Genomic DNA, 26,076 nt, shown 5'->3' with positions numbered 1-26,076 from the left:
CTCGAAAACGCTGAGGTCACTTTTCTAGACATTTGCAAGAAGCCAATATCTGTTCATTTTGGTCTAAATAATAAACATATCTAAAAAGATACCTACACAACTAACGTTAGAATGATGGTCGAAAAGTGAGGTCAAATTCACAGTAGAGTATTTTACGCTCTGTGAAACGACTGAAAAGCCCGGAGTGACCACAGGTCTTCCAATCCAAACTTACAGCATATGAGGCTGTCAGATCGGATCTGGCATTGCAGTCTGTATGTGGACCATGAAATACGCTCGTCTCATCGCGCCCTCACAGTAAATTAGCCCCAATGATTACAATTTAAGGGTCAACTGTCACAAGAGTGAAGTTGCCTCCAGAGCTGTTCTTATGTAACTATTAATATTTCATTTTCGTCTGCAGGTATTTGTCCACATACTTGAGTATTTAATATACCACACTGAGATTTCATTAACATTTCCCAGGAGTTCAGTGATTGGAATCATTAATGGCTTTAATTTTACGCTTTACTGATTTATAATAACATCGTGGAAGTCATCTATTCAGTACCACAGATTATTGATTTAGTCTGGTAGCTGGTAAATGTCATTTCTGGGTAATATTAAGTGTGCTGCTATAAATATCATCATTTGTTTCCACTTAATGAAGCATGTTTTACACTTACCGCTTGTGCTCATATTCAACAGCGTTAAAAGCTCCCATTTTATTGTATCTTATGAAGTGGTGATGTTCTTTTTCCTCCACAATTAGAAAATACGCCTAATTTATCGCGTTCATATATCTCCATTATAATCTCTGTATATTCTGACTATATGTAAAGACGTATCACTAAAGTCTGGTGTCTTCAGGCTGTCCAGACCCAACTCATATACATGTAACCAGCCTAAGACTTCCTATGATTTAAAACACCACTCCAGCATTTTATATTATTGCACCCCTGTTGGGAGCTTTAAAGGGAACCTGCCAGCAGGATTGTGCACAGTAACCTACACACAGTGTCACGTTGGTGCCGTTATACTGATTAAAATGATACCTTGGTTGATGAAATCCGTCTTGTGGTTTAAACTTTATTTGCAGTTTTTAGTTAATGAGAGTCTCGTGCTCTGGGGCGGGGCTTCATGTGGTGCTCTGATTACATATTCATCTGTATGCGTTATGACAGGTCACTGATCCCTCAGTGTCCTGCCCCCTATTTTACATACTGAATATAATATGGTTTGAAGAAAAAAAAAAATTCACATTCCTCAGGCAGGTGGCGACGGCAGCAGCGTCTGTGCTCTAGGAAGATACGGGGGAAAATATGCATACTTTAATTTTATTTAGACAAAGTTTTGTTTAAGAATTTTTTTTATACAAAATGGTGCCGGCGGCCACGCCTATGCAGTAGCATCTATCATAATCTGAAAGATGCTACTGCGCAGACTTCATCAAGACAGCAGTAGCATCTATCGGAACGAGATAGATGCTACTGCGCAGACCCTGCCCATGGCGCCATTTTGATTCAGAAAAAATTAGGCTCCATAAAGATGGCGCCATCTTCATGAAGCATATTTTTTTTTCTCTACCAAAATGGTGCCGGCATCTGCGCAGTAGCATCTATCGTAACGCAATCGATGCAACTGCACAGGAGTGGCGGCTGGCCCATATAATGTTTGGAAAAAAAATCTTAAAAAAAACTATATGTCTAAATAAAACAAAAATATGCATATTATCTCTAATTTCATCCTACAATGCAGGCACCACCACTGCCTGCCTGAGGAATGTGATTTTTTTTATTGCTTTTTCTTCAAACCATATGATATTCAGCATGTAAAATAGGGGGCAGGTGAGGGATCAGTAACCTGTCATAAGCCATAAGGATGAATATCTAAGCCGAACACCACATGAAGACCCCCCACAGGCCGCCCCAAAGCACCAGAATCTCAATAACTAAAAACTAAAAATAAAGATTAAACAACAACCACAAGATGGATTTCATCACCCATGTATCATTTTAATCAGTATATCGGCGCCAACCTGACACTGTCCGTAGGTTACTGAGCACAATCCTGCTGACAGGTTCCCTTTAAATATAATTCTCCTGCCCCGCTTCATACTCACCGGCCGCAGAATTCATCATTTTCCAGCATTGCTCCCGTTGGTCCCCGACGAAAAGTGACCTGCTTGCAGTTCAGTGTTTCATGGAGCTGCGCGGAAGTCACTTTTCAGTGCAAGTCTATGAGAGACTCGTTCTGGATCTCATAGACTTTCAATGAGAGCGTGTGACGTAGCTTATGACTTATGGCCACAAGATGACACCACAGGACAGGAGTGATGCTGAAAAATGGTGAACATGGAATGTGAGTATATGGGGGCAGGGGATTTACATTTAAAGTGCCACTCCAGCGCTGAAAAAACCCACTAGAGTCGTGCTTTAGAGGTCTACTTACATGCACAGACGCTTACACACTGGCTAGAGCAGTGACATGACTTTCCTGCCTCTTGGCAGTTATCCTCTACCTAAAGGTGGTTGAAGAACAGTATGCACTAAATTTGACATGGTTTGTTCACTCTAACAATTTAAAGAGAACCTGTCAGGATCCCCCCACTCTTTTAAACTGCCACTATTACTTTTTGGAGCCTTATTTTGGAATTTAAGCACCACTCCAGTGTATTTCTTTATTTTTACCGCTGGAGTGGTGCCACTAATCTAAGTTCCATGCACTTAGTCTAATACTTGCCAGCGGCCGTCTTGATTGGTCTTATGCAGGTTGTGACCTACCAGATCGCTCCAGTACTTGCTGGGCGATTCGGAATCACAACTCAATGTAAACGAAACCAGAATTAGGCTTTCATAGACTTACACTGAGCGCTTGTGACCGTTATCTCTGACTTCTTGTAAATAAGACGTTGCGGTCACAAAGAGGATGGGAAGAGCTGAAGACAGCGGCTGCCAAGCATAATAATAGAGTCAGGGAATTTATATTAGTGGCACTACTCCAGCGATGAAATAAAAAAAAAACGCTGGAGTGGTGCTTTAAGATAATGCGTTTGATGTTCTGCAAATGTGCTTATTTGTGCAAAGTCAAGTTATATACTGCCACTCGCCATGTGGAAATTATTCCAGACTAGTTTTTAAGGGCGTCTTCTCACCCAAACTAATCTGGCCTCAGTTTCTGCAATCAAGTCCCTTGTTCGTGACTGATTTTCCTTGCACTGCCCGCGGTTTCTCCTTAACCATGGAAATCTTGCATAAGCACACGTCTTGAGGATGCAAAACAAAAAAAAAAGTGTACAGTTCCTGCCTTCATGCATACATGCCCCTGAACCCATAGTAAATGGGAGTTAATTAAGTTAGAGTTAAAAAGGGAACTCTACATTAACAACATTTCTGGGCTGAGGAGGTGACAGGGTACCCTGCTGAGAACGGCAATCATGTCCGGGGGTGGTTGGCATGACTGTAGCAACTGGGAATTAATTCAGAGATTTACAACCTTCTCACTGCAGAAGAACACCTGAAAAATGTTTCTACCCTTTGCTTCAAAGTGACTGGGTCGTAAAGCCTTGTATATTCCCTATCCCGCACCATAATTCAAATTAGATAGGATTACTGTTTTGCAGAACATCTTTGAAAATCAGTTTCCCTTTATAAGCGACAGGTCTTATTGTTCTTGTTAGGTTAAAGGACCCGCAAGCTTCCAGGGAACCATATTTAGGAAACACCTCATTAACTAGTATATTCCATACATTAGCACATATACTCTACCTCTTTCTGCTTCTTAATGATGACAGAGAATTCTGTGTACGGAATTCTGGGATTTAGCTCACATCCCATTAAAGTGGCTCCTTCATAGTCCTTGATATAGCCAACGTACCTTGCTTTAGGTACTTTAATATCCTTAGAAAAGCCCTAAAACACAAGATGACAAACAAAAGAAGGTAATTCAAATAATCATTATTACCCTTTTTATAAAATGTAACCCAATGCTGTACATAAAAATAAAATGAGAAAATCTTTAAAATTAAAATGTTTTTTTAAAACGTACATAAAAATGTTTGTAATGACATTTGTTTTCTACAGATGGGTTTTGCTTAACAATATAAGGATTTTTGAATTTCATTGAGATTCCCAGAAATGAATGAAAATTGCAAGTGCGTTAATAGTATTCATTGAATCAGTAGAAGTCCTGTTTTTTTTCCACTCTGCAGAGGCTATTTACCAATTTAAATTCTTACAAAAGCATTGCAGGGCCTATAAGTCTCCTTATAGCGATGCTTACACTACCCTTTACAGCCCCTGCCAGAGACCTATCACCTAACCAAATCAGAATGCTTGCTTTGCTCTGAAGAGGGGTAAACACCCCAAAACACGTGTCTGAAAATGGAGTTTCTGGTTTGGCTTCTTATCCTAAGTCAAGTGACAAAGCCATTTAAATGGTAAATGGTGACTTTTAGGATTGCTACATACTAATTATGCAAATTGTCTCTTCAGAGAGGAAGAGGACTAGAACTCTAGTGCCACCTATTGGATGTAGCAATCCTAAAAGTCAATGTCGACCCTTTAACGAGCCTAAGTCATGTAACAAGGCTCATTAAAGGGTCGACATTGACTTTTAGGATTGCTACTTCCAATAGGTGGCACTAGAGTTCTTGTCCTCTTCCTCTCTGAAGAGACAATTTGCATAATTAGCATATTTCCCAGAGGAGCATTGCGGCTTTAAGTCTCCTCATCTCGACATGCTTAGCATGTCATTCTCCGCAAGGAGAAATGATACTTCTTGGATATAGGATTGCTACATCAAATAGGTCAATAGGTGGCACTAGAGGTACCATCCTCCTCCTCCCTGTAGAGGCTATTTGCATATTTGGCTTTACATGTAACTCAGGAATAAAACCTTTATCTTATTCCAGTAAACTGAACTGTACTAAGGTCAAAGGTACCTAGATCCATTATTGCAAAATCAGCTGAACCTACTGATATCCGTGGGAATGACATATGATGTCGGGGGAAAGAATAATCAGGCATGCTGAATTTCTTCCTCTGATGCTTTAGCTGCATATATTTTATATTAAAAATATATAAAATATGTATAATGACTTCTTTAGATTCCTTTTAGTCGCTGAAGGCTCATATACATGGGCAGATAATCTGTCAGTAACGAGCATCGATCAAAGACCGAGCAAGTCAACCGGCGCCTGTTTGCTTCCATTTACATGGAGAGATCATCGTCAATGAATGAGGATGAACAATAGTTTGTATGATTGTTCGTCCACATACAGTTCCAATATTGGCAGCACCATACCCCCAGATTACATGAAGGCATGGGCTACTGACAATGATGATCATTTTTTCCAACTAAACAATTCAAACAAATGAAAAACCGCATGTTTATAAGAGCCAATGCTAAGGAATGAATATTTGGACGTAATCTTATTCGGTCAATCATCGGACCAGGTAAATAGGCTTTAGCTGATCTGAGGATTTTTCTTTGCAGTAGCCACGTAAGGTGATATTTTTATTATGTATACCATTGACAGTTTTAATAATCAAAATAATGTTTTATTTCCTTGGGATGTTTAATGGTTTCATACAAGTGCAACAAACCAATATTTAATACCCTACAAAACATGTATAGAACATAATTGCCCTGCTGTAGAACACACATTTTTAAAGTGAATGTGACAACAGAAAATGACCTATTTTTTTAAAACAGATTTTAATGTTAATTGTTGCAATTTACATTCTGGCAACTAAGGGTGCTTTCACATTGCATTCTGTGTCTCCGTCAGGGAATACATCCAAAATCCCTCGCAAAACAGGTTCCAGACACATGTGCCAAAGGGGCCATAGAAAGTAATGGTGACGGCAGAGCGAATGTGCGCTCTGCCATGCACTATTTTCGAGAGTTTACACCTACAGGAGGCGGATACTGAGATGTAGTCTACTACATTTAAGGCCTGTTTCACACTTCAGTTGTTTGATGTCAGTTGAAATCCGCCAAAGTGTGAAAAAAACAGATGCGTTTCCGCTATGTAACAAATGGATGCACCAGATCCGTTTTGTGGACGATCCGCCAGTGTATGAAATTTAAAGGAACAGAACTCAGGAAATAGGAGAAAGAGATTTTTTTCGCAGCTGCCAGAACGGTGTTTAGGGCTAAAATGCATGAAAAGAAAAAATCTTCCGGGCATGCGCATTTTAAAATAGCGGTTCCGCCGCTGAAAAAAACGTTCCAGACGGCGGACGCTAAAATTCAAACGGATCCGTCAAAAAACGGATGCAACGGACGACCATCAGTCATAATCCACCGCTAATGCAAGTCTATGGGAAAAAAACAGATCCGCAAAAAAAAATGACGGATCCGCCTTTTTCAAAAAACAGCGGATTTTGACTGACGTCAAACAACTGAATTGTGAAAGAGGCCTAAGTGTCTGCTTTCTGTAGGCGTACACTCTCAAAATAAAGTGCTCGGCAGAGCGCATATTCGCCCTTCTACCCATGGAAGAATTAACACAAAAATTGAGCTTGGTTTGAGTTGGTACACATGCAGCATATAAATGCATGTTCACATTGGCCATAAAACACAAAATGAACAAAAACCCTGCTGTAAAATAAGTAAAAACAAAAGTGCATCTAAATAACACAGTTTTCAGTAATACTGCTTTTGATCAAAAATAGCATAAAAGCCATCCCACCACGACACGGTAACTCTGATCAGGATAGTCCTACACTGTCTAATATTAAAAATCTTGCCATGTGTCAAAGTTGACCTCAATGTGTGAACAAGGGTAGACAAAAGGACTGGGTCCCAACCAGTGAACACCAGTCAGGAGAAGCCTTTAAATACAATTTCCAGCTCAGGAGAGGGAGGCCACACCCCATCTTGCACAGAATGCAAAAATACAACACATGGCAAGGTTTTTAATATTAGACAGTGTAGGACTATCCCGATCAGAGTTACCGTGTCGTGGTGGGATGGCTTTTACGCTATTTTTGATCAAAAACAGTATTACTGAAAACTCTGTGTTATTTAGACACACTTTTGTTTTTACTTATGAGCTGGAAATTGTATATAAAAGGCTTCCCCAGACTGGTGTCTACTGGTTGGGACCCAGTCCTTTTGTCTGCCCTTGTTCACACATTGAGGTCAACTTTGACACATGGCAAGGTTTTTAATATTAGACAGTGTAGGACTGTCCCGATCAGAGTTACTGTGTCGTGGTGGGATGACTTTTATGCTATTTTTGATCAAAAACAGTATTACTGAAAACTCTGTGTTATTTAGATGCACTTTTGCTTTTACCTATGTTACAGCAGGGTTTTTGTTCATTTTGTCTTTTGTAGGTTCCATGGAAGAATTAGTTGGGTATAAAGATAGAATGAGCAATTGTAAGTACACAGTGCATGTGACATGTTTGGTGTCTATGAACTCGTAATGACCTGGAGAATCATTACGAAAATGCTTGACCGCACTTTTTCTTTCATTATTCACGCTCCCCTTGAGGGCTGCGGATGGAGCAGCACAGGCATCATTATTAAGAGATCTGCAGGACCTTTGGTGATGTGTTCCAGCCCGATGGCTGGCTTCTCACTAACTACAGGCTTCTTCCGAGGTTGTGCAAGGTTGCACAACCGGGATAGGCGAGTGGATCCCATTTTAATAGATACCTCACTAGACCACCAGGTGTAACTCTATGAGCGCCCCCCTGCTCTTTTGTTTCTCTGGAGAATCATAATGACAGGTCAGTTTTAGAATTTAGTGAACATGGTAAAAAAAAATCCCGAAAAAAGTTGAGGCATTGCACCTTTTTTGCAATTTCACAGCACTTGGAATTTTTTTACCATTTTTGAGTACAAGATATGGTAAAACCAATGGTGTTGTTCAAAAGTACAACTTGTTCCGAGAAAAAAAGCTCTCACATGGCCATATTGACAAAAAAATAAAAAAGTTAAGGCTCTAGGAAGAAGGGGAGCAAAAAACAGAAACGCAAAAATGAAAAAAGTCTCCGTCATGAAGTGGTTAAAAGACTGACTAAAAACCGATTTGTTTGTACAGAATATGACAGAATCAGGGGATAATTTGACTAATGCTGTGAACATTTCCCTTAGAATCCTGTGTTGCACATACGTGTTGTATCGGCTTTTTTCAGACACAGTATGTGGCCAATATAATCTATGCTGCCATGTGTGTTCTTTCTCAGATCATGAGTCCGTGCAAAACACATGGCGACTTGTCTGCTCTATTCCAGTACAACACATAAAAAGTGCAAATACGAAGGAATTAAACAAATGGGTCTATGAGCCGTGACAAACAAGCATAGCATAGGGATGACATCCGTGTGCTGTCCATGTTTAACCCCTTCACCCTGAAGCCTGTTTTCACCTTCATGAAAAGCCCAAATTTTACAATTCTGACCAGTGTAACTCTGGAACGCTTCAACGGTTCCCACCGATTCTGAGAATGTTTTCTCGTGACATATTGTACTTCATGATAGTGATAAAATTTGTTCTATATGACTTTTATGCATTTATTTGTGAAAATGTTGGAAATCTGGGGAAAATTTAGAAAATGTTGCAATTTTCAAACTTTTAATTTTTCTGCCATTAAATCAGACAAAATAGTTAAAAAACAATTCCCACACGTCTACTTTACATCAGCACAATTTTTGAAACAATTTTTTTTGTTAGTTAGTTTTAAGGGTTAAAAATTGACCAGTGATTTATCACTTTTCCAACAAAATTTACAAAACCATTTTTTTAAAGACCATATCACATTTGAAGTGACTTTGTGGCGCCTGTGTAGCAGAAAATACCCAAAAGTGTCACCATTACGAAAACGACACCCCTCAAAGTGTTCAAAATCACATTCAAGAAGTTCTTTAACCCTTCAGGTGCATCACAGGAAATAATGGAATGTGGAAGGAAAAAATGAACATTTAACTTTTTCAAAGAACTTTTAATTTAGACCCCAATTTTTTTGTTTTCACAAGAAAAATAGGAACAAAATGAACCACAAAATTTATTGGGCAACTTCTCCTGAATATGCAGATACCCAATATATGTGGGGAAACCACTGTTTAGGCACATGGCAGAGCTTGGAATTATTAGCGAACGCCATGTCACGTTTGGAGAGCCCCTGATGTGCCTAAACAGTGGAAACCACTCACAAGTGACACCATTTCGGAAACTAGACCCCCTCAGTCTAAATATGTGGTGAGCACCTTGAACCCCTAGGTTGTTCACAGAAGTTTAGAACCTTGAGCTGTGAAAATAAACAAATCAAAATTTTCCCACAAAAATGTTCTTTTAGCTCCAATTTTTTTAATTTTCAAAAGGGTGTAACAGGAGAAAATGCACCAGAAATTTTTTTGTGCAATTTCTCCTGAGTACGCCAATAACCAATATGTGGACGAAAACTACTGTTTGGACACACGGCAAGGCTTGGAAGGGAAGGACCACCAGTTGATTTTTTGAATGCAAAATTTGCTGGAATCATTAGCAGACTCCATGTCGCATTTGGAGAGCCCCAGATGTGCTTAAAAAGTGGAGACCTCCCACAAGTGACCCCATATTAGAAACTAGACCTCTCAAGCAACTTATCTAGATGTGTGGTGAGCACCTTGAACCCCCAGGTGCTTTATAAAACTTTATACCGTTGAGCTGTGAAAATAAAAAAAAAAAATCACATTTTTCTACACAAAAATGTTCTTTTAGCCCCATTTTTTTATTTTCACACGGGTAACAGGAGAAAATGGACTCCAAAAATTGTGCATTTTCTCCTGAGCACACCATTACCAATATAATTTTAGTTTTACTACCAAAATGTTGTTTTAGCCCCAAGTTTTACATTTTCACACTTGGAAATGGGTAAAAATTTCACCAAAATTTGTCCCACAATTTCTGCTGAATGTGGAAATACCCCATATTTGGCTGTTCTTAGCCACACGGCAAGACTCGGAAGGGATGGAGCGCTATTTGCCTCCTGGAATGCAGATTTTCCTAGAATAGTTTGCAGACTTCATATACAGAGCCCGTAAGTGCTAGAAGAGCAGAATCTCCCCCTCAAGTGACTCCATTTTGGAAACTATACCCCTTGGCGTGACATCTGGACAGAACAGGAAATGAAAACATTACAAGGCAACTATATAAATAGATATAATATATTATGTGAATATAAACGTTAATAAATTCAATTCTACAAGTGCCAGGTCGCCAGAACTGATATGCTCACGTAACCAAAATCTATTTCTTGTTCCTTTAGGGTAACACATTGTGTAGGCTTTTCTTAAAGTGAAACATTAAACATTACCTGTTTCTTAAAATAGCCTATTGCATATTCATCAGCATAGGTGAGGAAATTTATTACATTATGCTTAATGTGATACTCCTTCAAATGGTTCATTAAATGAGTCCCATAGCCCTAAATGATAAAAAAAAACCATAATAGTTTACATATTGAGTGCATGGCATCATGAGATGACAATGGTTAATCATATATTCCTGCTAACACACTCTTCTATTCTCTACGGAAAGACAACTATGTATTTACTGATGGAACAACCCTGTACAGATAAAGGTAACTACACTTCATTTCACTAGTCTTTGAAGAGACCCTCCAATAGAATTCAAAATTTTCACAATACATGGTGCAAGCACAGTGACCATAGCTGGTGCCCTCCTCCCACCATTCCTCCATTTATGGTCCTGACACTCTTCATCCTAAAATGGCCACCATTGTCTCAGCCAGTATTATGGAAAGTGCAGTAGAAAAGTCTAAGACGCGTCCTCCACTGCCCTGAAATAGGTCATCACAGATCAAGTCCGTATAGGGGATAGGAGGCTTGTCTTTTCTACAAAGCGTTCTTTAGTAGTGTTTGAGATTATAGCGGCTATTTTGAAATGAAGAGTACTGGGGAGGGGGCCAGAATTAAGGAATGTTGACAGTATGTTTCATAAAGAGGTCACCAGGAATGTTTTCTATACATGCACCAAGCAAAAGTTTAGTGTTGGATATTAGTATATACAGTATTTGCATAATTTTAGTTTAACATTCACATTTGGATTTATTGTTTATCAAGCAAAAACACATAACAGAAATTTCAGTTTGGAAAATTAACGAGATGAGAATTTAATTTTAGATTCACAGACTTTGTACTTAAATTTAGGTCAGTTAATACAAGATAGAGTAAAGAAGGGATGTTTTCCTTCCTTTGCCAAATTATGTTTTTTCTCTTTTCAATTGTCAACTTGGAAGGGTTATCTGGGACTATTTACATTTTTTCTCATGGGGCTAAGAGCTGATAGGCAAGTAGTTGCTAACTACCTTCCTGTTCTACTCTGCGCCGGCTCAGAGCGATCATAGGTGACTGCAGACGTCATACTGATTCATACCAGGCTCCCCGCAGTTAGGCATCAGGGAGCCATTTGTTAATCATCTTGATATCAACAGTCATGCCACTTTAGCAAAGCAGAGCGGAAGAGAAACTACAGCAGGTAGTTACCAACTTCTTGCCTGTAAGTTGTTAGGCCCATAAAAGAAAAATGAAAGATTCCTGAATAATCCATTTAATAAGGGTTAAACTTAGCTTGTGTATTTTTTTTCTTTTGCTTAAAAAACTTGAACACAGGTAACCATAAACTTTTAAGGGTAGGTTCCCATCTCATCAAGTTATCAACCAGCACTTAACTATCTCCGGTGGTCCTATAGACATTCGCCATTGATACATTCCAATGGGTATCGTGGGACCTAAAGCAAGCAGCAAATTATCTATTCTGGGAATGATAACTTGCTAACATGAGAAAACCCATTTAGAAAAATTGGGTCATCAAGATAACCCCTTTTAGGACACACAGATGTCATTGAAAAGTCCTCCTGTGAATGTATGGCTGAACGAGTCAGATCACTGTGATCAGCTAAGCACTGCGGCTAGGAGAAAGGAGGAAGGAATTCGGCACAACCACCCAACATTAAAACTTCAATTTATTCAAAAATCATTAAAAATAGAAGGATCCAAGGAAACCATGTGAAAACCTGACATGTTTCCGGCACAATGCAGGCGCCCTTAGACAGAGGATACAGTCAAGTTTTAACATGGTTTCTTTGGATTCTTCTATTTTTAATGTTTTTTTTAATTGTAGTTTTATCGTTGGATGATTGTGCTGAATTCCGTCCTCCTCTGTTCAGCTGTGCTTCATCAGCAGGAGCAGCACCCTCCACCTGGATTTCTACTGTAGATACTGATTACTACGCAGCATGGTGAGCTCCATTACTCCAGCCCCTTCTGCCTCTAAGCGTTGGGGCTAGTTGTGTTTGTGAGACAACACACATTTTGTGTATATTGGAAGCAGTTACTTCCTTTTAGCAAATCTTTTCATTGCATCAGCAGCAAAAATAAGCCTCAAGGAGCTGTCCAGGCATATAATAATATTCATTGGATAGGTCATCAATGTGAGATCGGTACAATACCCATCACCCTCACTGATCAGCTGTAATTAGCTCCGGCAGGGGTCAAATGTGAACAGTGAGCGGAGCTGAACAGCACAGCTCAATACAATGTGCAGTGACTGCTGCCAGGCACTATAGAATATGTTCCCCTTTTTTAAAATATGGCCAGACAACCCCTGTAAAATCATTTCCAATTCTCCTACATCCTCTAGTTTCAGAAGAACACCGCTCCTCGTCATCCTGACTTTCTGGTTTTTGGGATAGGGGGTAGAGAAGTCAGGACTGAGTGAGAGTTTAGGCTAGTGGCATCATTGTGCTCCTGGCCTGTGTCTCTGCAGTTTCAGAAGGACACCGAGTCTGAAGCTGACAAGGATCAGGAGATAACCACAAGTTACAGTGATTGCATCTGGTCTTAGGGCAGCGATTACAAGCTCAATAAGAAATAGCTTGCGAGCATGGCAAAAGTTTAACGACCACTCCTAGACAAAAGAAGTAAACAATAAATAAGAAAAGTAGGGCGAATCGCGAGGATGGGGGTATATTTAAATAACAAGTGTTTTGCAACATTTTTTTTTACACTTTGTAAACATGATCATCTAAAAAGATGGGAAAACCCCTTCAGTGTACATAGAAGACTACAATGTGCCATGTTTTACAGCTCATTTCTCTAGTTAAATGCAGGGCTGTGGAGTCGGAGTCGTGGAGTCGGAGTCGGAGTTAGTTTTGGTTGGAGTCGGAGTCGGTAGAAATGTACCGACTCCGACTCCAGCTTTAAAAAAAAATGTATTAATATTTCATAATTGAACTTTCATATGAATTTTATAAATGTTACTCAAATATATATGTTCTATCAAACTATGAACAACAGTGATAAGCAGTTCTGCTGGAGATAGAGACATTTCTTACTTCTTGTGTGTCACTGTTCTCCACTGCCCTTATCTAATCTTATACTTGGTTAACCTCATGCTGCCCCAACCCCCCTACTTACAATGTATGAAACTGAAAGTGAAAATGTGTTGCAAATTCTTAGTAGTAAAGCTCCTCCTCTAGACTAGATCATACTAGGTGTGCATCTTCCAAGCATCTCACAGCTGCCTGCTACTCAGAAGAGGAAGACTGTAAGAAGTATTATCCTTTCAACAAACTTTGCATCAGTTAACTGTGAGTACATGAGGAATAATAACAGTATTACTGACCACTATATCAGTTGTACGACCTGGCAATAATTTTGTACAATTGTTTTTAGGAAAAACAATTGTCATTTGGATTGTGAATGCAGAATTAAAAACCTGAGAATGTCAAAGAAGCATCACATTAAATCAGCTGTATTTGAACATTTCACCATCACTCAAGATAGAAAACATTATGTCTGTCAGTGTATGACAAATGATCCAGACGAAAACAAATGCTGTGAAGCCAAGATGAGTGCATATTCAGGCAAAGATAAAAATGCTCCTACCAGAGCTTCTAATCTAAAGAGACATATACAGCGCTTTCATCCAGAAGTACTGAAAGCAGTGGATGAGAAAGACTGCATCCAAACCAATGAACCAGTGCCCAGCTCTTCCAGCCAAACAAAGGAGCAGAGAACTTTGCAGCCATCAGTTGCAAGATATTTTGTCAGTGACAAAGTTACTGTGACAATGACAGTAGATACATTTAAAAAACAGATCATAGAGCTTGTTGTAAAGGATAGTGTGCCTATTTCATTATTTTCACGACCAGCTTTTATGTGTCTGAATGGGGAAATGGCCCGCAAGCTTGGTGTTTCTCTGGAGAGAGAGTATTAGAAAATTAGTAATCGAAGAAGCTTTTAAACAAAAGGAAGACGCTTTCTGTTTCTTAAAATGGATGCCTGCACACGTCACAGAGTGAACTATTTTGCCATCAATGTCCGATTTGTTTGTGACAAAAATGAAATAGTTACCAAGACATTGGCAGTAAAAGACACCAAAGCTCATCACACCAGTGAGTTTCTCCAGGTCTTGGTGGAAAAGGTTCTGCAAGACTATGAACTTAAAAAAGAGCAAGTTCTTTCTGTCGTAACTGACAATGCTTCAAATATGATAAGTACTATTAAGCTAATGAATGAGAGTAATGATGGTGACCAGCAGCTAGAAGAACATTCTGGGTCCACAGACACAGAAATGTTTGAAATAGAGGAACACAGTATTGTAACTGAGGAGCAAACTGAAGTTGCTTCAGATGAACAGCAACATGATAGTTTAGATGATCTTGTTGAAACTGTGTCAATATGTTCTTTCATTCATCACATGCGCTGTGTTGTGCATACGCTACAGCTGGCTATAAGAGACAGTTTGCAAGAAGGACATGCTGCCGCACTGATTAGCAAGGTGAGAAAATTGGCTACTGTTGCCAGAACCCCTAAAGTTGACTCAATTTTGAAGAGACGTGCTGGAAAAGGGGCAATTATTGATCAAGCCACACGATGGGGCAGTACTTACTTAATGATTCAGAGCTTGGTTGAACTGAAAACCTTTCTTGTAGACATGGCTAACCCTCAACTGACGCTAAATGAAAGTCAGTGGAATCAGGTGACTGAGCTGGAAAAATTGCTAGAGCACCCATTTACAGTGACTAAAAAATTACAAGCAGAGGACTTAACTCCAGGTATTTTCTTAAATGAGTGGAAGAACCTGATGTTTCGCCTGTCCCAAAGAGGAGGGTTAATTGCAAGTGGCATTGCTACATCAATGAAATGGAGAGAGGAGCTACTATTACAAAATAGCATTCTTTTGGCAGCTGTTTATGTAGACCCAATGCATCGGATTCTTCTAGATGATCAACAGCTAAGTAAAGGAAAAGAAGCTCTGTTTGAAATAGCAGTAAGGATGAAAGGGTTGCAGAACAGTCAGGAGGAACAAGAAGAATTTGGTCGTCCTGCCACATCTTCACCCTCATCATCAACTGATGAAGAATTTAATTTCAAAAAATATTTGGATCACAAGGACCGTGCAAAGCTTTCCCGCATAGAAGAAGAGTCATCCCCATCAAGGAACACAGCCAGTAGATTTCAGCAGAATTTTTCATGTGCACTAAAAGAAATTGAGAAATTTGACCGTTCATCAAAAATAACAGTGCAACAAGCGATTCCTCTGTATCCTGACATTGTCAGAGATGTTGCCCGAGTGGTTACTGCTTTGCCACCAACACAAGTTAGTGTAGAGAGGTTGTTCTCTGCTCTCAAAATAATTAGATCAGATTTGAGGGCATCCATGAAGGAGGATCTGACAGAGGCAATACTTTTTCTGAGGACAAATTTATAGATTTCTTCTTATTAACTGCATAAAAGTGTTTATTGCATATTTACTTACAGTTTAGAAAAGTTTATAAAAGTTATTTCCTATATTCTAATTGTATTCTAATAAATGTAGTTTTTGCTCTAAGTGGTCTGATTACTTATATGATGGTGAGAAACTGAATAAGCACGATGTTTAATATTTTACAACAGTAAATTTGTAGTTATGAATTGGCCATTTAGGAAGGAGTCGGAGTCGGAGCCGGAGTCGGAGCCTGATAAAATCCAGGAGTCGGAGTCGCAACTGTGGCTTACCGACTCCACAGCCCTGTGGAGCATGTTTCAGGGCACAATGAGGATGGACGGGTTCCTACCTTTACTTGTTCATTTGATGTCACTGCACAGAAAACAATTTCTGTGAATCCTTGACTTGGAAACATCCGAAAGCAGATTCCCCCAATTACGCGGCCATCTTTGATTAAAGCAAGTGTTTTGTGTTTTCTGAAAAAAAGGAATATTTAACTACTGTGATATATATATATACAATCTTTTGCACAAATGAATATACATATCTCTTGTCACTGACAGAGCAAGATATAATTTAACCAATGTAAGTAATTATTGAATAAGATTATCAATTGGATTTTAAAGAAAATAAGGATAGATGGGCGGATGCATGAATGTTCAGGTCCGGCGGGTTTGGCCGAACAGTTACAAAAAGTTCGAGTTCAGGTAGAGAACAGTACCCGGACCCGAACCCGGACCTCATTTACTTGAATGAGGACAAACATCCAGTGGTTGCCACGCTGTCATGTGCATGACAGCGCGGCAAACACCACTTCTGATCAGTGGTAAAATCATCCCCGACGGTCAGACAGCTGCGGTTCCCACGCTGTCAAAAGCTGTGATCGGAGGCATAAAGTTTACCTCCGGTCACTGGTGTCAGCTGATGGGACTACTGATCCCATCATCTGACACCTGCTGCCGCTAATTACAGTGAGAGGAGCGGCGGAAGAGAGTATTCATCAGCCGCTCCTGCTCTGTAAATAAATAATTTAAAAAAAACCTGTGTGGGTTCCCCTGCATTTTTGCTAACCAGCCAGGCAAAACTCACAGCTGGGAGGTTGCAACCCTAAGCTGCCACCTTCAACAAGGTTGGTTATCAAGAGTAGAGGGGTCCCCACGCTCTTTTTTAATTATTTAAATAATTTAAAAAAGGAATGGGTCGCCCATTTTTGACAACAAGCCTTGCTAAACCAGACAGCTGGGGGCTGGTATTCTCAGGCTGGTAAGGGGCCATGGATATTGGCCCCCCAGCCTAAAAATAGCAGCCTGCCGCTGCCCAGAAAAGACACATCTATTAGCTGTGCCAATTCTGGCACTTTGCCCAGCTCTTCCCACTTGCCCTGTAGCAGTGGCAAGTGGGGTGATAGTTGTGGTGGTTGATGTCACCTTTGTATTGTCAGGTGACATCAAGACCCAAGGTTAGAAATGGAGAGGCGTCGGGGGGTGTGGCCTAGCGCTGATGTGAGCAGACGCTAGGCAGAGGAGCTCTGCCATCAGCTTTATGAAAAATCCTTCATCAGGCCGCTTTAGCACTGATCTGGGCACATCTATCGGCACAGTGAGTGCATAAGAGTCGGGGGGAGACGCCGGGCGTACAGAGGAGCGCTGAGATGGGAAGGAGGAGGCAGAAAGACATCGGGGAGGACGGCAGTGTGACTGCACAAGATGGCGCTGGGAAAGTGGAGGAGGCGCGGAGACAGTCTGAAAGCTATGGTAAATGGTCACAGATCCTCCAGAAGCTGCAGCGCTTTGCAAGGGAGGAGGAGGGGGACACCGGAGAAGGTATTGTGCTGGAGGGAGAAGGAGTGAGCGATGCAGCCACAGGAGATGCTGATAACAGGAGGAGAGGGGGAGGGGAAGTCGCTGGCCCTGAGTGTATGTCTGAGGAGGAAGACAGTGGAGCTGATGATGAGACCCCTGAGAGAGAGCCGACCCTGAAAGATGTATTTATGGTGGTGTCGTTTTGCAAAAGGACACTGACTAGATTGAATAGTCGGGTTGATAAGATTAAAGAAGAAATCACTGGCATTAAGGAGGCACTGAACAAGGCTGATACTAGGATGGGTGCTGTGGAAGAGAGGGTTAGCACCACTGAAGACTCTGTAAACAAAATGCAGTAAACTCAGACTCAGCATGCTCAAAAGATATCAGAAGTGCACTTAAAACAGGACGACTTAGAAAATAGATCAAGGAGGAACAACCTTAGATTTGTGGGCTTTCCGGAAAAAGCAGAGGTCAGCGACCCCACCGACTTTATTGAGCAATGGATCTTAACCAAGATCGGCAGAGACACGCTCTCCAGGGTGTTCGCAGTGGAGAGAGCGCACCGTGTCCCCCTACGACCCCTCCCACCGGGTAGTGCTCCCCGTACTATGCTGGCTAGGATACTAAATTGCAGGGACAGAGAGACTAGCCTCCGGGAAGCCAGGAAGCTGCAGGACCTCACGTTTAATGGAAGCCGTATAGAAATATATCCGGACTATTCAGCAGAGGTCCAGAAAATGCGGATGAAATTCGGCGAGGTCAAGAGAGGAATGAGAGCGCTGGGAGTGAAGTATTCTATGATGTATCCTGCCAAACTGAGAGTTGCAGCGTTGGGGTCTGTTCAGTTCTTCCCGACCCCAGAAGAAGCCGTCAAATGGATGGAGAACAATCGCTCCAAGCTGGGAGCAGAGAGAGACGGAGAAGGATGAAGTAGAGACTCTCGGACATATATCCTTTTCTCTTTTTGATGTGGTGCCCCGAGGTACCTGGTTTTTTCAGAACTATTTTTTAGGGGTATTGATCCCCGGACGTTTTTGATTATTATTGCAATATCCTTGTTTGAAAATGTTATGCGGCCTGATGAGTACTGTTGAGCATTCTTATTTTTGATGGTGGGAGCGATGGACGCCAAAGGAGCGGAGGAGATTCAGTGGCTTTGTATGGGTTTGCAATAACTGGGTACTGGCTGTACCCTCTCTCGTTGGAAAGAGAGAATCAGCTAGATTGGGATAGAGGGGAGGGAGGGGGGAATGGAGGGAGACAGGGAGGGCCTTGTTATGGGGTAGTTCATATACTGCAATATAATATAGTGACCATAGGAGCTCGGTTACATTTTATATCTTTAGGACATAATGAGTGGTGATGCAAAAATCCTAAGTTGGAACATACGGGGAGTGTCTGATCCAAATAAAAGAGCGGCAGTTATGGCAGAAATTAGGAGGCATAGTCCAGCTATCACATGTTTATTGGAAACCCACTTGATTAAAGGAAAGGAAAACTGGTTGGGGGGGAAAAAATGGATCGCTCGGGCCTATCACTCTATGTACTCGGCTTACGCAAGGGGAGTATCTGTACTGATACACTATAGTACTCATTATGAAGAAATTGATTCTTGCATAGATAAATACGGACAGTTTGTCTCTTTTCACTGTCGAATTTCTGGAATATGCATAATTGTGGTGGCCCTCTATATTCCACCCCCATATTCGAAAAAGAAACTGCAGGAGATCTTTTAATGGATTGGGGGGAGAGGGGATTGTCCAGTGCTAATATTAGGAGACGTTAATAATGTTATGAATGAGTTTTGGGACCGGGCGGGTACTGTGGGAAATTGCTCTAGGAAAGACAAGATGACTCCATTTGGGATATATGTTAGCGAAATGGATGTGATAGACTTATGGAGAGTACGTAATGAGGGGAAAAAATGCTTTTCGTGTTATTCGACCTCGTATCACACTTTATCACGAATAGACTTAGCACTGGGTAATAGGGGCATGTACAGAATGGTTGGGACGGTGGAATACTTACAGAGACTTATCTCCGATCACAGGGCAGTTGTGGTTAGTCTGAGAGTGGGAATAGGGAAAGGGAAGAGAGCAGGGGGGACAATCCACCCGGAATGGCTCAAATGTTTAAACATGGGAACTATTAAAAATGATATTGTTGAGTTTTTTCAGTTAAACGAAGGTACTGCGGATCCACTTATAGTATGGGATACCATGAAAGCTTACTTGCGGGGATTATTCATACGAGATATTTCGAGACAGAAGACACGAACGAGGCAAGTAAATCAGGAGGCAGCAGATAGGCTCAGCAGAGCAGAGGAGGAAATGATAGTTAGACCTAATACCGATACCCAAAATGCATTAAAAGAAGCACAAGAGGAAGTAAATAAGTTGTACCTACAGGGGATAGATAAGAAAAGGGCATTCCAAAAAGCATTGTTCTATGAAGAGGGGGAAAAGGTGGGACACTTATTATCAGTGATTACTACAGCGCAGAAACAACCCTCACAAATATACAAAATTGTCACTAGAGATGGGGCAGTCCATAAGGATACTACCGAGATTTTGGATTGTTTTAAGGAATACTATGTAGAACTGTATACTTCGGAATTGAGGGCCTCGGATCTGGAGATGGATAGATATTTACAAGAGATAGAATTACCTAAGTTAGATGATATTGATAAACAAAACTTGGAAGAATTATTTACTGTGGAAGAGGTAGAGAAGGCTATCCTATCATTAACAAATGACAGATCACCTGGATCTGACGGGATCCCAGGAGAAGTGTACAAAGAGTTAATAGGAATTGTAGCACCCAAACTTAAGCATGTATTTGAGGTAGCAGTGGAGAAAGGGGTATTGCCAGGATCTATGAGGGAGGCTGTAATCGTGGTGATTCCTAAGGAAGGGAAGGATGCCTCATCCGTAGAATCCTATAGACCAATCTCATTATTGACATCAGATGTTAAAATACTAGCCAAAATGTTGGCGATAAGAATGTCTAGAGTTGTCCCAAAATTGATACATCCAGACCAATCAGGGTTCTTACAAAATAGATCCACCGCCATTAACCTGCGAAGACTTTTTTTAAATATTCAAATCCCAGCAGATAACAGGGGGGAAAGGGTGGTGGTCTCATTGGATGCACGAAAGGCATTTGATAGGGTAGAGTGGAAGTATTTATGGGCAGTACTGAAATGCATGGGATTTGGGCATTGATTTATCTCCTGGGTTAAGTTACTGTATGTAGACCCCAAAGGATTTATTAGGATTAATGGGGAGACTTCGGAGGCATTTGGGTTGTTCAGAGGAACTCGCCAGGGATGTCCATTGTCGCCGTTATTGTTTGCTGTAGCGATGGAACCGTTGGCGGTTAAAATTCGTAATTCCAAGGAAATACAAGGCTTTAGATATGGGGAATTGGAGGAAAAGATCGCCCTATACGCGGACGATATACTCCTGTTCTTGAAAGACGGCGGAAAAGCACTGACTGAGGTCATGAACCTTATAAGGAAATTTGGACACTTTTCCGGATTGAGAATTAATTGGGACAAGTCATGTATCATGGGGGTTGATAGAGAGCTGGGAGTTCGAGATGAGGGGGGGATAGCTGGACACTTGAAAGTAGTTAAGGAATTTAAATACCTCGGAATATGGGTATCTATGCCTGTGTCTAGATTTCTCGAACTAAACTTGGACCCATTACTAGTTAAATTTAAAGTTAAGATGACAGCATGGTGTAAACTAGTACTATCAATAGTGGGGAGGACAAATTTAATTAAAATGATTATGATGCCTCAGTTGATGTACGTCCTTCATAATGCCCCGGTTTGGATCCCAAAGAAAAAATTTTACAAAATTAACACCATTTTTAGGTAATTGATTTGGGGGAAAAAGCAAGCAAAAATTAAATTGGAAATACTGCAAAGGGGGAAGGAAGAGGGTGGGTTGGCGGCGCCAAATCCATGGATATACTTTGTAGCAACACAGGGGCAGCACTTTAGGGGCTGGAGAGAAGAGGGGAATTTGAGCGTTATGGGGAGAGTTTTGGCCCAAATGACCAACAAGAGAACACTGGTACAGAGTCTAGAAGCAGGAAACTTCGGGAGATTAGGGAAGGACATGCCCACATTTGGACTAATGCACAAAATATGGCAGCATATCAAAATTCTTAGAAGAGTTGAGGAATTGACGACATACACACCTATCTGGGATAATGTGAACCTTTCTGAACTACACAAACTGCGGGACTTTATTGATTGGGAGAGGAGAGGTTTGCAATATGTGTGGCAACTATTGGAAGGGTCTGAGATCAAGTCTTTTACTGTTTTAAAAGAAGAGTTTGGACTCCCATGTAGTGGGGAATTTCGATATTTTGGTCTCAGGCATGCATTTCAAGCGCAGAAACAGATAATGAATATGACGGTACAGAGGGATGTGGTATTGGATTTTGTGTGTGTGCGTCCGGGGGTACGAGAGGTGTTATTTCTACCATCTATAGAGACTTATTATATTCTTACTTGGCTGGGTCTCCCTTAACAGTAAAATCTAAATGGGAGAGAGAAGTGGGGGAAATAGTAGATGACACATGGGAGTCTATTTTAGAGTATATACCTAAACTCTCTTTGAGTGAGCCAGGTAGGATATCGCAACTATATATTGTACATAGAACATATAAGACCCCAGAACTTATGAGGAAAATGGGCTTGAGGGATAACGCGGAATGTCCAAGATGTGGATTTGAACCTGCGGGAATGCTTCATATGCTTTGGTCTTGGCCACGACTATCATCATACTGGGAGGAGGTTATAGGGCTTGTTGAGAAGATATATCGATGTGTTATAGGAAGGGATCCGGTAGCGTGTGTGTTGGGGTATGTGGAGGAGGTGTCGGTGGGGAATGCCTATAAGTCCATCATAGCAAAACTCTTATATATTGCCCGTAAGCTGATAGCTCAAAAATGGATCGATGCTGAACCCCCAACAGTTGGGGAGTTTGTTACTCGTGTGAATAATGTAATTAGATTGGAGGAGAGAATTTATAGAAGGCGACATACGGAAGTTCACTTTGAGAAACTCTGGGCCATGTGGTTACAGTGGAGACTATCACATTGAGAAAGTCTGTATTGCAGCTGGGAAGGGGGGGGAGGGAGGAGGGAGGTGGTTGGGTTAGTTTATCTTCTTGACGGGGAGGAAATTGAATGTCGTGTAAGTCTCTATATGCAATGGAAATGATTTGAAAGATGTGCTTGAATGTAATTATAACGACATTTGAATATAATAAAAATCTTTGGTTTAAAAAAGAAATGGAGAGGCGTCAATAAGACACCCCAATTATTAAATTCATAGTCACATTGTAAGAAAACACAAGACACCCAGAAAAAAGTCCTTTAATTGAAAGAATGACACAGACTCCTTTAATAATCTTAATTAAACCATAATTACGACCTCGCCTAATTCCACCGAAGCTCTCAATCTCCTGTAATAAAACTAAAATAAAAACACAACAATACATCATACCTCCTGGTGAAGTCCGTGTTCGGTGTCTGTGCCCGAACAGTAGGTGTTCGGTACGGACGCCGAACTTTACTGTTCGAGTTTGCCCATCTCTTAAAATAAGCTTAAATTCTGATTTGATAAAATGCCCCTAAAGGTATAGAAGCCTATTCATCAAAGCTTTTGTGCCGTAAAAACTTGTGTAAAAGGTTTGAAAAGTTGACCAAACTTTGTGAATTAAGGTGGTTTTTTTTGCCTGTTTGAACTAGCTCCGCCAAAATGGGCTGAGCTGGGGTTGTGGTTGTGCCTGGCTGTTAAATTAATCAAAAATGCCAGAGCTTTGTTTGCCATGTATGCTACTCCATTCACTGAGTGGAGTAGCATTTCTAGCACAAAGGCACAGACCACTTACTAGAGTCACTGTGACACGCACCTCTTAATGAATTCGGCACCTTCTATTTCAGAAAGACATAGTTACTTACCAGTAACAGGATTTCTCAGAGCCCATGACAGCACCACGGAGAGAGGGGATCCGCCATTCAGGGACAGGAAACCTACAGATAAAATGACGGTACCTCTCCCTCGAATTAGTTGGAATACAGAGCATAGGAGGACCTCCAGGTTAATGACAACAATTATATATCTTTATCATACTGTTTATCAGAAAAACACACTGTGTCTATACATAAATCACACCACAAACAGTGAAAGCATGCTCACCCACACGTGACGGGAGGGAATAAGCGGATGTTGTCATGGACCCTGAGAAATCCTGTTATGGGTAAGTAACTATGTCTTTCTCCTTCCCCCATGACAGCACCACGGAGAGAATTACAGAGAGTTGTAACTTAGGGAGGGACCACAGCCTTAAGAACCCTTCTCCCAAGGGTTAGGTCAGAAGAAGAGGCTAGGTTCAGTCGATAGTGCTTAAAAAAGATAGAAGGTGATGACCAAGTGGCAGCCTTACAGATCTGCTCAATTGATACCTCCAACCTTTCTGTCCAGGAGGTTGCCACCGCTCTTGTAGAATGAGCTCTCAGACCCTCCGGGGCGATATTCCCACTAGATGAGTAGGCTAAAGCTATTGTATCTTTTATCCATCTAACCAAGGTACTTTTGGAGGCCTTGAGTCCCTTCCTAGGCCCCTGAAAGAATACAAACAGAGATCCTTCCTTCCTACATCCCTGGGTGGACTCTAGGTACTGAACTAAACAACTTCTCACATCTAAGGTGTGGAACTTTTCTTCCTCCATATTCTTGGGGTTAGAACAAAAGGAAGGATGGACTACCCCTTGGGATCTGTGGAATCGAGATGCTACCTTGGGTAAGTAAGCAGGGTCAGGTTTTAAAATAACTCTATCCTTTAGAATTTTCTTGAAGGGAGGGCCTGCAGATAAGGCCTGTGTCGCTTACCCTCCGGGCTGATGTTAAAGCCACAATGAGGACCGTTTTAAGTGACAGGACATTGAGAGGGACCGAATCCAGAGGTTCAAATGGAGGACCTGTTAGGGCTGATAGGACTAGATTTAGATCCCATGGTGCTAATTTCTGGCTAACAATGGGCCTAGATCTTGCAGAGGCTCAAATAAATCGTGCTACCCATGGTTTGCCTGCTCTGTCTTGATTATATAGGGCCCCTAGGGCTGCCACCTGGACTTTTAAGGTGCTGATCGCCAGGCCTCGCTCCAACCCCTTCTGCACAAATTCCAGGATTGCCATTATTGGAACCCCATCCTGGATTTTCACCCCTGAGGTGGACAGCAATTTCCTCCAGGTTTTAACATAAGCTCTCATGGTGACAATTTTCCTACTCTTTAACAGGGTGGAGACCAAATTTGGTGAAAACCCTCTATCCCTCAACAGTGCCCTTTCAAATTCTATGCTGTCAAATGTAGGTTCGCTGCCTGAGGGTGGAACACAGATCCCTGAGAAAGAAGGTACCGGAATTCTGGTAGGACCCAAGGATCGGTGACAGACATCATTCTCAGGCAGAAAAGACAAGATCTCCTTGGCCAAAAGGGGGCTATCAGTATTATTCTCGCCTTGTCCTCCCTGATCTTCCTTATGACCGATGGGATGAGAACGACCGAGGGAAAGGCATAGGCCAGGCTCTGATTCCACGGAATCATAAAGGCGTCGAGAGCCTGAGGGTCCCCTCTGGGATCTAGGGAGCAAAAAGACTACCTTTTTGTTGTTGATAGTGGCGAAAAGATCTATGACCGGGAGGTTCCATATTTCCACCGGGAGGTTCCATATTTCCACAATCTGTTCAAAAACAGACTCTTTCAGAGCTCACTCACTCTTTCTTAATTGAGTGCGGATCAAAAAATCTGCCCTTTAATTCTCTACCCCCAAATGTGAAGTAAGGTTTCTCCTTGCGGAGAGTGACATGCCAGCTGTGGCTTGTGGCTTCTTTCTGAAGAGGCAATTTGCATATTATTTTCCCAGAGGAGCATTGCACGGCGAATAAGTCTCCTTACCTTGACAAGCCACAGCTGGCATGTCACTCTCCGCAAGGAGAAACCTTACTTCTTAGACCCTAGTCCAGAGCCTCTCACCTTGCCAAATCAGATCTCATACTTTGCACTGACGAGAGCCAACAGCTCGAAACACCGTGTCTGCAAATTGAGATTCTGATTTGGCTTGTATCCTAAGTCATACTACAAGACTCGTTAAAGGGTTGATTGTGACTTGTAGGATCGCTACTACCAATAGGTGGCGCTGTAGAGTAAAAGTCCTCTTTCTTTCTGAAGAGGCAATATTAGTCCTAGAAACTCTTGTACAGTCTTTGGCTCGAGCCTTGACTTTTTCAGGTTTAGGAGCCAGCCCAGGTCTAATAAGGTAGTCATTACTCTGCTTAGATGTTCTCTGCAAAATTGAGCCGAGTCGCTTATTACCAGAAAGGCTTCCAAATAAGGGACTATCAAAATGTCCTATTCTCTCAGGTGCGCCATGGCCTCCGCCACTAATTTGGTAAATAACCAAGGGGCTATTGATAACCCAAAGAGAAGAGCCTTGTACTGGAAACACTTTATTTTTCCTTTTATGGAGACCGCTACTC

General features: G+C 41.3%; 1 protein-coding gene across 1 annotated transcript in view; it reads right to left on the bottom strand.

Annotated features, from left to right (window-relative positions):
- Nucleotides 1-26,076, bottom strand: part of KAT2B (lysine acetyltransferase 2B) — a 171,512-nt gene that overhangs the window by 30,496 nt on the left and 114,940 nt on the right. The window contains exons 11-13 of the mRNA XM_073568154.1: nt 16,060-16,186; nt 10,291-10,401; nt 3,747-3,890 (exon numbers count right to left, since the gene is read on the bottom strand). Coding sequence (XP_073424255.1) covers nt 3,747-3,890; nt 10,291-10,401; nt 16,060-16,186 — 382 coding nt within the window. The remainder of the gene's footprint in view (nt 1-3,746; nt 3,891-10,290; nt 10,402-16,059; nt 16,187-26,076) is intronic.

This window comes from Dendrobates tinctorius, unplaced genomic scaffold, assembly GCF_039654945.1.
Source record: "Dendrobates tinctorius isolate UK_male_01 unplaced genomic scaffold, ASM3965494v1 ptg000005l, whole genome shotgun sequence".
Lineage (NCBI taxonomy): Eukaryota > Metazoa > Chordata > Amphibia > Anura > Dendrobatidae > Dendrobates > Dendrobates tinctorius.
This window is presented reverse-complemented; position numbering and strand designations above follow the sequence as displayed.